At 39.9% G+C, this 15,540-nt stretch overlaps 1 protein-coding gene across 1 annotated transcript in view; it reads right to left on the bottom strand.

Moving 5' to 3' along the window:
* Positions 1-3,012: 3,012 nt before the first annotated feature.
* Positions 3,013-15,540, bottom strand: part of enpp2 (ectonucleotide pyrophosphatase/phosphodiesterase 2) — a 75,240-nt gene continuing 62,712 nt past the window's right edge. Inside the window, exons 21-25 of the mRNA XM_061881626.1 lie at positions 14,204-14,333; positions 6,881-6,958; positions 6,651-6,783; positions 5,555-5,708; positions 3,013-5,475 (exon numbers count right to left, since the gene is read on the bottom strand). Coding sequence (XP_061737610.1) covers positions 5,305-5,475; positions 5,555-5,708; positions 6,651-6,783; positions 6,881-6,958; positions 14,204-14,333 — 666 coding nt within the window. The 3' untranslated portion in view covers positions 3,013-5,304. The remainder of the gene's footprint in view (positions 5,476-5,554; positions 5,709-6,650; positions 6,784-6,880; positions 6,959-14,203; positions 14,334-15,540) is intronic.

The following is a 15,540-nucleotide window of genomic DNA, read 5'->3' as shown; positions in this document are numbered from 1 at the left end:
CGATCCCTCAAACGGCACTGTATCAAAAACCGACCTCAATCTCTAAAGGATATCACCACATGGGCTCAGGGACACTTCAGAAAACCACTGTCACTAAATACAGTTTGTTGCTACATCAGTAAGTGCAAGTTAAAGCTCTACTATGCGAAGCGAAAGCCATTTATCAACAACATCCAGAAACGCAGCCGGCTTCTCTGGGCCCAAGATCATCTAAGATGTACTGATGCAAAGTGGAAAAGTGTTCTATGGTCTGACGAGTCCACATTTGAAATAGTTTTTGGAAATATTTGACATCGTTTCATCCGGACCAAAGGTGAAGCGAACCATTCAGACTGTTATCGACGCAAAGTTCAAAAGCCAGCATCCGTGATGGTATGGGGGTGCATTAGTGTCTTAGCAATGGGTAACTTACACATCTGTGAAGGCACCATTAATGCTGAAAGGTACATACAGGTTTTGGAACAACATATGCTGCCATCTAAGCGCCGTCTTTTTCATTGACGCCCCTGCTTATTTCAGCAAGACAATGCCAAGCCACATTCAGCACGTGTTATAACAGCGTGGCTTCGTAAAAAAAGAGTGTGGGTACTTTCCTGGCCCGCCTGCAGTCCAGACCTGTCTCCCATGGAAAATGTGTGGTGCATTATGAAGCGTAAAATACGACAGCGGAGACCCCGGACTGCTGAACGACTGAAGCTCTACATAAAACAAGAATTGGAAAGAATTCCACTTTCAAAGCTTCAACAATTAGTTTCTTCAGTTCCCAAACGTGTATTGAGTGTTGTTAAAAGAAAAGGTGATGTAACACAGTGGTGAACATGCCCTTTCCCAACTACTTGGGCACGTGTTGCAGCCATGAATTTGTGAGTTAATTATTATTTGCAAAAAAAAAATAAAGTTTTTGAGTTTGAACATCAAATATGTTGTCTTTGTAGCATATTCAACTGAATATGGGTTGAAAAGCATTTGCAAATCATTGTATTCTGTTTATATTTACATCTAACACAATTTCCCAACTCATTTGTACAAATAAATTATACTTACAGTTACAAGTGTCACGATCCGATATTGATTTAGGTCAGTGATTCTCACACTGTGGTGCGTGTATCACTAGTGTTACACCAAATCATCTCTTGATTAAAGTACAGCGTTTTATTTTCATATATTCGAACACAGTGTTACTGTTCTGTGTGTATTGTTACAGTGGCCAAAGGTAATAAATATACCCGTTAAATAAAACATCTGTCTTGTTTTCAATGAGTACTTAGGCCTACTAAGCTACCGTATTATAATGTTGGTCATAATGGTGGTCCTTGGAAAGCCAATGCTTTTTCTGAGGTGGTACTTGGTGTAAAAAAGTTTGAGCACCACTGGTTAAGGATATCATCAAAAAAAAAAAAGGTTGGCATTTTTTCCCTGTTTTTGTCAAGTCATCTACAAAAGGTGGCAGTTTGGCGGCGGGATCAGTACCGGATCCTTGTTATCTTGTGGACAACGTGAGTGACTCAGGCCAGTGACCATTAAGTGTACTTTCTAGTGCATATATGCACTGCATTCACTTATATGCTCCAATCCAAACAACCTTCCCTAGTCATGACGCAGGAAAAAAAATAAAAAATCAACGCAAATAGTCACACATAACACAACCAGCTCGCTGAACCTTGTGGATATTATAAAAACAGTCAACCTTTGACATGAATCTGCACATGGAAATTTGCCTTAGGCTACAATCTGGCACATTTGCATTTGTTATGTTCATTCATGTGCTTTTCCCATTATTATTATTTGACGTTTCTGTGCGGTAGAAAATGTGTCACAGACCGCTACCAGTCCCCGGAGCAGTTTTTAGGGACCACTGTGCTAGGCTATAGGCTAGCAGCTAACACAAAAGCTAAGCACACAAAACAATATTGCAGGCTAGCATTATCTTATCATAAAATATTATTTTGACCACTAGGAGTCACCCAAAACACAAACACTCCACTTCAACTTAAAGGGGAACTGCACTCTTTTGGAATTGTGGCTATCATTCACTCTCCTTGAGTAAAACAAGAACACATCATTTTATTTTATTTTTTAGCATTCTAAAGTTTGCTTAAAATGGAGCTTTTGGGAGTTGCTCTATTTTGCCTAAAAAGCGCTCTAAAAACATTCAAACACCTCCATTAACGTTTTATATACATGCTGTAAGTATATCTATAATGTAGTAACATTTATAAAAACGTGATATTTATGTATTTGGTTTATTTTAAGCATAGGGCGGCATATTAATTTCACAGACTGTTAGAATAATTATGTATAAGTTATCACACAACTCTTATGCTTAAAGGCCGTTGCTATAGTTATTATCAATTGTGCTGAAGTTGTATTTTTCTATCTGTGCAAAAACACAACTTGTGGTCTTGCTTTGCGAAGTTTTCTTTTGTCCGCAGTTTGGTTCCAGACCCTGCCTGCTGATAGTCAAGGACGGACTTCGATTACCTCGGCGCGGACAGGACAGAGACAGGGAAAATCACAAGTGTCAGCACATTTCCATTCTGAATAATCATGTATTGTGTCTACTGGGGGCTGCTTGCAGCTTGGAGTGACCTCCCAAATAAATAGAAGAGAACGTGGTACTGTACCTTAGAGCATTGGGGGAAACTGTAACTGAGTGTACAGCCCGATACGTCTCTCCTCATGAGTAAAATTCAACTCTGTCGCTGCGTGATTCCTTCTTCTTTTCTTGTGTAATAGATAGTTTGGTGTTTGAACCTGACACATGCATCACAATGTTCTCTTCTCCCTTCAACAACATAAGCATTAGGTAACAGTATTGCTAAGTGCAAAACAAGCTACATGAACATAATAAAACAATCACTTACTGTACAATGTATGCTCTAACTGGGATGCTGAGTGATGGAATCTTGATGTTTAGATGAAGATTAAATCAGAATCTGTCATAACAGGGGAGTTGACGCTTGCTGCGAGGTTTGTTCTCCCAGGATGCAAACAGACTATTCCGGACCGGACTTGAAGGAAGGAAAATAATTATTTATTAATTAATCCTACACATCACAAAAGACAGGAACTAAAACAAAAGGAAAGCGTGCAGTTTGCACGAGAGGCTAAAGAACAAAAAAACTTAACGCGGGAAACATAGACGCCAACACTTAGCATGAACTATGGACATAGTACAAACAAGACTTACTGTGGCATGAAACAACTAACATAACTGTGGCATGAAACCAACAATGACGCCAGGCCGACTGACTGGCAAAGGTGGGCTTAAATCATGTATCTTGATTGGAAACAGGTACGCGTCCCAAACACCAGAGGCAGGTGAAAATCATAAGTCGCCATGGTAACTAAAACAAACAAGGGTGCACAAAAACAGGAACTAATAGAGTCTAAAACTAACTGAACATAACAAAAAAATGATACGGACCACAGGTCATGACAGAATCCTTCTACAGGTAAAACTACATTTTTTTCAAAGTTGCCGCAAACTAGCATCTTCTCCGAGTCTAAGTTGGACGTCAAAGTTGACAAACTTCTCGGTTTATGTCCACAACCTTCTACTATCCAGGTGAGAGGCATTATTTATAATCTGGAATTAACTTTCACCAACACAGAAGCGATGCAGCAGCTCCAAATATCAAAATAGCAGCATAAGCCAGTTAGCTCACTGTGATCACAGCCTTGCCAAAAATAGTTCCTTTGCGTTATATCGCTAATACTACAATCATGCGATACATTTTCAATTAACGGGATATAAATTGAGTAATGTTGGCAGTTTTTGGAGATTTTTTTTACAGGGCGCAAGAGTTACCACCATTAGCATTGTTAGCTGTCTCGTACTTGTCGTATTTTACGATTTACAATGTATTAAAAAAATAAAAACATATGTGTTTTTGTCTTAAGGATTTGGAATGATAGACAAAATAACAAAATAAAAGTGCAGTTCCCCTTTAGAGACAGCATACTGTATTTCCTTGAATTGCCGCCGGGTATATAGTATGCGCCTGCCTAGAATTACTGCGGGGTCAAATTCGTTTCGCAAAATAATTAGCGCATGGTTTAGCAGGATTAACGCTGAGTCAAAAAATATTATTTTTATTAGCGCATGTCTAGAATTTCCGCCGGGTCAAACTGGTTTCGCAAAATAATTAGCATATGCCTAGAATTTCCGCAGGGTCAAACTCGTCACGTCACGAGTGACACTTCACCTGTCATCATTTTCAAAATGGAGGAGGCAGATTTCAATCATTTGAAATCGCATAAAGGGAAGAATATTAAGAGCTATTCAGTAGGATTTAAGGTCCAAGCTATTGAATATGCTAAAAAGAACAGAAAGCAGCTATGTTTTATTAATATACCGTAGCTGTGTGTGTCAAATATGAGTCATTAAATGACTACCACCTCCTGGTGGTAGAGGGCGCTAGTGATCCTTCTTGCGACTACTCGGCTGCAGAAGAAGTGACAACAAGCAGCGATCGTTTATTTGTTCCTCTCGCTTGCACTTTTAACATGGAGGATTACATATCTAAAATAAAACAGTTTTCTAAACTGGACTTTCAATCGAAGCAGGAGGTAATAAAGGAAGATCTCCATCGAGACAGAGAGACTTTTAAAACTGAAGAAAGATAAGGAAGACTTTTATAAACAAGTTATCATGCTTTTGATCAGAAGGAGCTCAGCGTGGATTTTTTTATAAGTAAAGGTAAGAACATAATAACGTGTTTTTTTAATTAAATGTGCTTTTCATGATGGTATCCTTACATCAGACTCAAATTTTTACTGCATGCCTTTGGTAAGTGCCGGAGTGAGAAGAGATTTTAAAATAATTAGCGCATGCTTACCTTTACCGCATGCTCTTGGTAAACGCCGGCGTGAGAAGAGGTTTTAAATTAATTAGCGCCCCGGCGGCAATTCAAGGAAATACGGTACATTTCACCAGTTAGCTCTTTTATTACACTTATGCTTTTTTTTGTAATAGTATTTTATGTTAAAAAAGTCAGCTGCCCCCGGTCCGCACTTTGGACACCCCCGTTCTATGACAATCTGGTCTGATACATTTCAGAATGCTCTTCAGACTCAAAGGTCCTGAGTTCACAGGAATACATCAAAGTAATTATAATTGTGAATTGCAGAAATTTCTGCCTTTTCCCTGGGAAAACGAGTACATTTGCAAGTGATATCCCAAAATTTTGAGCGGTGTTGTATAAAACCAATTTTTTTTTTTAATCCATAAAAGGCGTGATGAATGCAAACTTCAGTGCAAGCACAAAAGTCCACGTAGAAACAAAATATACGGCGTCAACGTTAGATCTCGCTCTCGTAAGTGTGCATAAATGTTTTTAGTGAGAGGATGTCAGGATATCTCAAAGTGGTTCTGCGGTACAAGTCCAGACCTGTAAGGATTTCAACATCTCGGACTCGAGCCGTGTGCATCTTCATCAGGTCTTCCACCCAGGTGGACTCCCGGTCTGATCTCTGGAGAAAGCGGTTGGGGACTTTTTAGTTGTTTTTTTGGGTGGACATTTTGAGGAGTTGTGGTGTGTGTGCTGCTTACGTCGCAGCTCTCGTCGTTGTTGGCTTTGTGTGGCAGGATGAAGGCGGCAGAACTGAGAGGACCGGCGCACGTATCTGCAGCCAGTCTGAAGTCCAAGCAGCTGGTCAGAACCACAAAGAAGTGAGTTGGGATGGGCATCGAACCGCGTGCAAACCTGCAGTTAAGACCAGAAAAAGGTTTCAAAAACACAAAGATTCTCTAATGTGAAAGCACAGAAGTACAAACCCTGTTTCCATATGAGTTGGGAAATTGTGTTAGATGTAAATATAAACAGAATACAATGATTTGCAAATCATTTTCAACCCATATTCAGTTGAATAAGACAAGATGTCGTGCACAAGTGATGTGCACGCCAGCTTTCTGAGGGATCGCTTGTGCACGCCAGTTTTCCGAGACTCTGTATTTAGTTAGCGCAGGCAGCATGAAGCAGGGCTTTTATTGTGAAGATAGGAAATGTGCAGTCGGCCTTTAGAGTTTTGACGGAAGGTACGGCGCGAGAGTCTGTTGAAATAAAAAGTGTTTCTCGCCTTCCTCTCGGTCATATTTTCATAATAATGATCTTGCAGCAGCCAGCGTCATCTCACAAGACCCTCCGGTACCGTGAATGTCATTTAAGTGACGTCTTGGTGAAGATTGATGATCACTCATTTTTAGGTCTATTTTTTTTAAAAGCCCGGCTTGAGATCGACTGACACACCCCCCGCGGTCGACTGGTAGCTCGCGATCGACATAATGGGCACCCCTGTATTAAGGTATGTAAATAAAAATTTCAGTCTAAATAACTCATTTTGTAAAGTATATATCTGTGGCTTATGGTCCGGTGCGGATAATATATGGAAAAAATATTTCTCCTAGTAAAATTTAGTGGGTGCGGCTTATATACCTGTCTCTACAGTCTCTACCTTGGAAGACTTGGAGGTCTCTGACTTCTGCCACAATGTGGTTATGGACAGGATGTGGGGTTTTGCCAAACGAAGGTGCTTAGATGCTGGCCATATACTTAGCAATATTGTGAGTCAATGCTAACCTGCTAACATGCAATCTGTTCTGACTCCAACCCTCAATCACCCCGAAGAAGAAAAGGTCAGAAACCTACTGTTGAATCTTCTCAATGGAGTCCATGATGCCGTCAGAGTCGTGATCGAAGATGGGTCCAGTGAGAACGTTCATCCCATTTCTTTCTCCGGCGAATTTCTTCAAAAGCACTCCCTGGAAATGAGTCCATATCCCTGAGAGCAAGCGAGGGAGACGAGTGTGAAGAGTGTGAGGATAAAGTACTTTGAAAATGCGGGGATTTAAGCACAATATATTTCGAAAAGTTCTCACTCTTGAATGCAGGGTACATTGGAACAGTGTTGGTTATGAATAGAGCGTCGTATTTTCTCTTCATGTCCCTGGATAATTCTGTCAACACAGGAAGCACATCATCGTTGTGTGAATGCTCCAAAACATTTCTACAACAAAATTCATCTATTTATTATTCTACTTCTTCTTCTTCTCCAGATTTTGGCGTGCTGTACCTTCCACATTTTACACCCGATTCAACCCGTTCCAACTTCAACCTGTTCAGTCTGTTCAGGAATCGCGGGCTTTCCCTTGACAAATTCAAAAAATTCCTAGATTTCCCAGAATTCCAGCTTTTCTGGGACATTTTCCCATTCAGAATGAATTGGCCATTTTTCAAACTACCACCATTTCCACATTTTTTTAAACCGATTCACACTATTCCACCTTCAACACATTCCCACCATTTTGGAAATTGAAACTTCCCCTTCTCAAAGTTAAAAAAAAAATCCAGGATTTTCCAGAATCCCTGCTTTTCCAAAGCCCTATTTCCACCCTTTTTTCTGGCGACTACTCCTTACACATTTTTCAACTTATTTCAACGGTTTCATCGTCAAAACATTCCTCTTAATCAGGACAAAAAACAAAGTTGTTGTTTTTTTAACTGGAAAAATAACCGGTTTTCCTGAAATTCCATAATACTATTTCTCAATTCAACATGTTACTACTTCAACATTTCAAGACCAATTTGAAAAGTTTCAACACCAACCATTTCAACTCATTCAGACCATTCAAGTTTTTTTTTACCATTTTCATAAAAATCCCAGCTTTTCTCGAAATTCCCAATTTTTGGGGAAATTCCCATTAAAATTAATGGGACATTCTTCAACCCATTCAAACCATTCCACCATTCTGGAAATTCAAACTTCCCCTTCTCAAAGTTAAAATAAATTCCAGGATTTTCCAGAATCCCTGCTTTTCCACAGCCCTTTTCCACCCTTTTTTTCTGGCGACTACTACTTACACATTTTTCAACGCATTTCAACTGTTTGATCATCAAAAGATTCCTCCTAATCAGGACAAAAAACTAAATTGTTTTTTGAACTAGAAAAACTCAAGGTTTTACCCGAAATTCCAGGAATTCCGTAATACCATTTCTCAATTACTACTTCAACATTTCATGACCGATTTGAAAAATGTCAACACCACCCATTTCAACTCATTCAGACCATTCAAGTTTTTTTTTTACCATTTTCATAAAAATCCCAGCTTTTCTCGAAATTCCCAATTTTGGGGGAAATTCCCATTAAAATTAATGGGACATTCTTCAACCCATTCAACCCATTCCACCATTTTGGAAATTCAAACTTCCCCTTCTCAAAGTTAAAAAAAATTCCAGGATTTTCCAGAATACCTGCTTTTCCAAAGCCCTATTTCCACCCTTTTTTCTGGCGACTACTCCTTACACATTTTTCAACGGTTTCATCGTCGAAACATTCCTCTTAATCAGGACAAAAAACAAAGTTGTTTTTTTGAACTGAAAAAATAACAAGTTTTCCTGAAATTCCATAATACTATTTCTCAATTCAACATGTTACTACTTCAACATTTCACGAACGATTTGAAAAAGTCAATCACCAACCATTTCAACTCATTCAGACCATTCAAGTTTTTTACCATTTTCATAAAAATCCCAGATTTACATTACAAACACCGGGTCTCAGCTCTGTTATTTTCCGTTTTTTCGACTATTTTATGGAACCTTGGACACATCATGCCTCGTCGGTGTGTTGTCGGAGGGTGTAACAACACTAACAGGGAGGGATTCAAGTTGCACCACTGGCCCGAAGATGCCAAAGTGTCTGCCGCCAGACCCCCATTGAATGTATCAAAGTGTCTCCACATTTTAGCGGCGATGACAGACATGGCACAGAGATGTATGGATAACCTGCAGATGCATTTGCAACGATAAAGTCAACTAAATCACACACAAAGGTGAGTTTTGTTGATGTTGACTTATGTGCTAATCAGACATATTTGGTTGCGGCGTGACTGCCAGCTAATCGATGCTAACATGCTTCGCTAATCGATGCTAACATGCTATTTACCGGTGGTGCTAAAGCAGACATGGAACAGAGATGTATGGATAACCTGCAGATGCATTTGCAACTATATTACATTTCCTTCCACCCACATTTAATGTGAAACAAACACTTACCAATCGACGGATTTAAGTTGCTCCAGTATCACAAAATGCGAAAGTCCTGATCGTTTGGTCCGCAAATTTTACCGGCGATGCTAACGCAGCTATTCGGCCATGCTATGGCTATGAATAGCGTCAATAGCTATTCGCTCAATAGCTTCAGTTTCTACTTCAATACTTTCATACTCCAACTATCTGTTTCAATACATGTGTAATCTGCTGAATCGCTTAAGCCGCTGAAATCCGAGTCTGAATCCGAGCTAATGTCGCTATATCTTGCTGTGCTATTCCCCGTTGTTTGTTTACATTGGCAGCACTGTGTGACGTCACAGGAAAATTAATTCGAAGATAGCGAAAATAAGGCACTTTAAAGCTTTATTTAGGGATATTCCGGGACTGGTAAAATTTTGCAAAAAACTTCAAAAAATACAACAAGCCACTGGGAACTGATTTTTATTGTTTTTAACCCTATTGAAATTGTGATAATGTTCCCCTTTAACGTGGACCCTGACTTAAACAAGTTGAAAAACCTATTCGGGTGTTACCATTTAGTGGTCAATTGTACGGAATGTGTACTGTACTTTGCAATCTACTAATAAAAGTTTCAATCAATCCTCACTTCCATATCAAGTTAGTGAAGTGGCGTTGACTATCCCAACTATCATGTCATCTTTCTACTGACAGGTTGCGTCACGGACGTTCAAACTGCTCCCGAATATGTTGTGTTTTATTCATACAAATAACACAAACCTGATAATGACTCCAAACTTGCAAAACACTGACTTATTCTGCTAAGTGCGACGTGACGTTGTTTAAATATACACTCCTGGCAGCACCTCTCGAGCTCCATCAGGTTGGATGGTTTTCATTTAGGATGTCTCTGTACATTGCTGCATTCATATTTCCCTCTATACTGACAAGTCCCCCAGTTCCTGCCCCACAGCATGATGCTGCCACCACCATGCTTTACTGGCCTGGTGATGCCAGTTTCCTCCAAACACGACGCCTGGCATTCACACCAAAGTGTTCAACCTTTTGTCTCCCCAGACCAGAGAATTTGGTTTCGCATGGTCTGAGAATCTTTCAGGTGCATTCTGGCAAACTTTTTTACTAAGAAATGGCTTCCGTCTGGAAACCGTACCATACAGGCCTGATTGGTGGATTGTTGCAAGGGTGGAAGGTTCTCGTCTCTCCACAAAGGAATGCCGTACCTCTGACAGACTGACCATCCGGTTTTTGGTCACTTCCCTGACCAGACAAAGATAAATTCAGCAATGTACAGAGAAATCCTGGATGAAAACCAACGCTTCCCATCCAACCGTATGGAGCTTGAGAGGTGCTGCAAAGAGGAATGGGTGAAATTGTCCAAAGATAGGTGTGCCAAGCTTGTGGCATCGCAAAGTACCGAGCAAAGGGTCTGAACATACTTGCCAACGTTGAGACCTCCGATTTCGGGAGGCGGGGTGGGGCGTGGTCGGGGGTGGGGCGGGCTTAAGAGGGGAGGAGTATATTTACAGCTAGAATTTACCAAGTCAAGTATTTCATATACATATACAGTATATATAAGAAATACTTGACTTTCAGTGAATTCTAGCTATATATATGTATATATTTATTTATTTCATTTTATATTCATATATATAAAAAAGAGAAATACTTGAATTTCAGTGTTCATTTATTTACACATATACACATACATAACACTGATCTACTCATTGTTGAGTTAAGGGTTGAATTGTCCATCCTTGTTATATTCTCTGGCACTATATTTCTAACCATGCTGAACTAGAGTCTGGAATCTTCCATCTCTCCCTAATATGGCCCAAAACATACAGTAGATGGCAGTATTGTCCTGTTTAAGAGTGTCACAACATTGCTGTTTACGGCAGACAAACTGCTTTACGGTAGACGAAAACGTGACTGCTGTTGTTGTGTGTTGTTACCGCGCTGGGAGGACGTTAATGAAACTGCCTAACAATAAACCCACATGAGAAACCAAGAACTATCCCTCGATCATTCTACAGTTATAACGTCATTGGGCAGACACGCTGTTTATATAGTGGGAAAGCGGACGTGAAAACAAGCTGTCGACACATCACTCAGGTCTGCCTGAATTTCGGGAGATTTTCGGGAGAAAATTTGTCCCCGGAGGTTTTCGGGAGAGGCGCTGAATTTCGGGAGTCTCCCGGAAAATCCAAGGGGGTTGGCAAGTATGCGGTCTGAAACTGATTTTTTCGCTTGAATGAATTTGGAAAATCATTTTTTTTCCCACATTATTATTGGGTGTTGTTTTGAATTTTGAGAACAAAAACAAATGTATTCCATGTTAAATAAGGCTGTAACATAGCAAAATGTGGAAAAAAGTGAAGCGGGAAAACTGGGAATAGATTTTCTTCCATGTGGCTTTTGTTCAACGATACCTCGCTGGCGTCATCTTTGATCCAGTCACCCCACCATGTCACCCTCGGGTCCAGAAGAGGGTGACAAGACCAGCAGGACAACACATCATTTGTATATTTGTTTCTGTTGCGAACTTGCAGGGCGGCAGTTTTTTTTAACCCCCAAGATACAGGAACGAGGAAGACCATGGGCAGGTAAGAGGATTTTGATATATCAATCAATCAATGTTTACTTATATAGCCCTAAATCACTAGTGTCTCAAAGGGCTGCACAAACCACCACGACATCCTCGGTAGGCCCACATAAGGGCAAGGAAAACTCACACCCAGTGGGACGTCGGTGACAATGATGACTATGAGAACCTTGGAGAGGAGGAAAGCAATGGATGTCGAGCGGGTCTAACATGATACTGTGAAAGTTCAATCCACAATGGATCCAACACAGTCGCGAGAGTCCAGTTCAAAGCGGATCCAACACAGCAGCGTGAGTCCCGTTCACAGCGGAGCCAGCAGGAAACCATCCCAAGCGGAGGCGGATCAGCAGCGCAGAGATGTCCCCAGCAGATATACCGTATTTCCTTGAATTTCCGCCGGGTATATAGTATGCGCCTGTCTAGAATTACTGCCGGGTCAAACCCGCTTTGCAAATTAATTAGCGCATGCTTAGTATTACCGCCGGTTCAAACTCACAAGTGACAATTCCCCTGTCATCATTTTCAAAATGGAGGAGGCTGATTTCAATACCGGTAATTTCAAATCGCATAAAGGGAAGAAGATTAAGAGCTATTCAGTGGGATTTAAGGTCCAAGCTATTGAATATGCTAAAAAGAACAGTAAACAGCTATGTTTTATTAATATACCGTAGCTGCGTGTGTCAAATATGAGTCATTAAATGACTCCCGCCTCCTGGTGGTAGAGGGTGCTAGTGATCCTTCTTGCGACTACTCGGCTGCAGAAGAAGTGACAACGAGTGACATGATATGTGCTGGGACGGATATGACGCTGGCTATGTAAACATCCGGGCTGAAATAAAGCATGTTCTAGTCCTAAATACCCAGTGTATTATTTATACAATAACACTTCATGGTGGCAGCGGTGGGATGACGAGATCACCCACGGAGCAGAACGGGAGGGGGAGTTGTCCGAGGATAATTCTGCCGTCGCCCGCACGTGAGGAACCGAGCTAACTGATAGCAGCGGTCTGATAGCAGTTTTCTAAACTGGACTTTCAATCGAAGCAAGAGGTAATGAAGCAGGGGTCGGGAACCTTTTTGGTTGAGAGAGCCATGGAAGCCAAATATTTTAAAATGTAATCCCGTAAGAGCCGTATAATATTTTAAACACCGAATACAACTGTCAGGTTCAAACACTGATCCATCCATCCATCCATTTTCTACCGCTTATTCCCTTTCGGGGTCGCGGGGGGCGCTGGCGCCTATCTCAGCTACAATCGGGCGGAAGGCGGGGTACACCCTGGACAAGTTGCCACCTCATCGCAGGGCCAACACAGATAGACATCTTTTAAACAGACAAGAAGTAAGGAATTAAACAGAGACAGGATTCAATTTAGCTCAATGAGGAGAAACATGTAGACCTGTAACCCTTATACAATGTCGTCTCAAGCTCTGACGAGAGAATTCTACGCCTCCTCTTCTATTTGGACTTTCCCTGATTACAACAACTAAATGCGTGCATCTCTTATTTTTTTTAATAACATCGTCATTCTGAACTTAACCAATAATAAATCAAATACTTTTGACGTCTTGAACAGGTGCGATAGAAATGGATGGATGGATTCAAATGCATGAGAATGTTTTATATTTTGAACGTTATTTTTAACACTGTGATTACTAGCGGAATTAATAATTACTTATCGTGTTAAGCAACGTCAGCTAAGATGTATCTGAGAGCCGGATGCAGTCATCAAAAGAGCCGGATCTGGCTCTAGAGCCATAGGTTCCCTACCCCTGTAATAAAGGAAAATCTCCATTAAGACAGACAGACTTTTAAAACTGAAGAAAGATAAGGAAGACTTCTATAAACAAGTTATCGATGCTTTTGATCAGAAGGACCTACGCATGGACTTCATTCATAAGTAAAGGTAAGACCATAATAACGTTTTTTTTTTTTAATTAAAAGTGCTTTTCATGATGGTATCCTTACATCACACTCAAATTTTCACTGCATGCCTTTGGTAAGTGCCGGAGTGAGAAGAGGTTTTAAAGTAATTAGCGCATGCTTACCTTTACCGCGTGCCTTTGGTAAGCGCCGGAGTGAGAAGTGGTTTTAAATTAATTAGCGCCCCGGTGGCAATTGAAAGAAATACGGTAATTAACACAGGAGAATGAAGCAGTCTTGCATGTACAGTTCACAAACATAAAGCAATCCTCGAGCACTGAGGAGCGCGCGAGACAGGCATAAATAGAAGCATGTTGATTGGCAGCCGGTCCACACCAGCTGCCAATCAACAGCAGGTGAGGGAAAAAACAGCGCTCAGCCAGACAAGCAGGAAATGGAAACAAAATAAAAGCACTGATCGGATATAAACACAAAACAAGGAAGCACAAACAGAAACTAAGTGACGGATCGTCACAGTTTCTTTCAATTCTAATGTTAGGAATCATCCAAACAAGTCAGGAATTATCAAAAAAAAAAAAGAAGAATCATCAAGAAAAAAAAAAAGCACTGAAAAAAAGTTTCCGAAAGTGCCCATATTAAAAAAAACACATTTAGTTAGCAATCTAATATGACATGAAGACTTACGTGGTGGATACAAGAAGGCAAAAGAGACAAGTTTGTTCGCCTTGTAGTTGCTGCATGACTGGCTGAAGGCTGCTGGGACTCTGAAGTCTGCTCGTAAACATTTCATCTCCGGCAGAGCAGACACTTCGACCTGTATGATGAAAACACATCTTTTACATTCCCATTCCAGTAGGAATTATTATCTCCTCCTATTTGTGCATCTGTCCTTCCAGCAACCCTTTGCAGGACATTTGTTGGTTTGTGCATCTGACCAAAACGTAGATTGACCGGTAAATTGAGAACTTTGCCTTCCGGCTCAACTCCTTCTTCACTACAACGGATCGATAAAGCGTCCGCATTACTGAAGACGCCGCACCGATCCGTCTGTCGATCTCACTCACTCATTCGTGAATAAGACACACACACACACACACACACACACACATATATATATACATATATATATATATATATATATATATATATATATATATATACATATATATATATATGTGTATAATGATCTAAACCCACATCTGGGCAAGGAAAAACTCCAAAAGTCCATAGAAAAAAGAAGAAACCTCAAAAATTATATATATATAATTTTATATATGTATATTAAAAAAAATAATAAAAAAAAAATATATATATATATATATATATATATATATATATATATATGTATATATAATTTTATATATGTATGTTAAAAAAAAATATATATGTGTGTGCATGTATGTATGTATATATATATATATATATATATATATATATATATATATATATATATATATATATATATATATATATATATATATATATATATATATATATATACAAATATCTCTCCTGCGATGAGGTGGCGACTTGTCCAGGGTGTACCCCGCCTTCCGCCAAATTGTAGCTGAGATAGGCGCCAGCGCCCCCCGCGACCCCGAAAGGGAATAAGCGGTAGAAAATGGATGGATGGATACAAATATCTCAGCAACAATCGGGCGGAAGGTGGCGTACACCGGGGACAAGTCCCCATCTAATCGCAGGTCCAACACAGATAGACAGACAACATTCACACTCACATTGTAGCAGAGATAGACACCAGCGCCCCCGCTAGCCCAAAGAGAATAAGCGGTAGAAAATGGATGGATATATATATATATATATATATATATATATATATATATATATATATATATATATATATATATCCACGATCACGATTCACTCTTCCCTCACTCGTGGACAAGACATACATATATTTATATATACAGTATATAATATATATATATATATAATTTTAAAGGTTTCTTCTTTTTTCTCCTTTTTGGGGTTTTTCCTTGCCCATATGTGGGTTTATATCA

This window comes from Nerophis ophidion, linkage group LG21 (genome assembly GCF_033978795.1).
Source record: "Nerophis ophidion isolate RoL-2023_Sa linkage group LG21, RoL_Noph_v1.0, whole genome shotgun sequence".
Lineage (NCBI taxonomy): Eukaryota > Metazoa > Chordata > Actinopteri > Syngnathiformes > Syngnathidae > Nerophis > Nerophis ophidion.
Note: the sequence above shows the minus strand (reverse complement) of the source record. Positions and strands in the feature narration are given on the sequence as shown.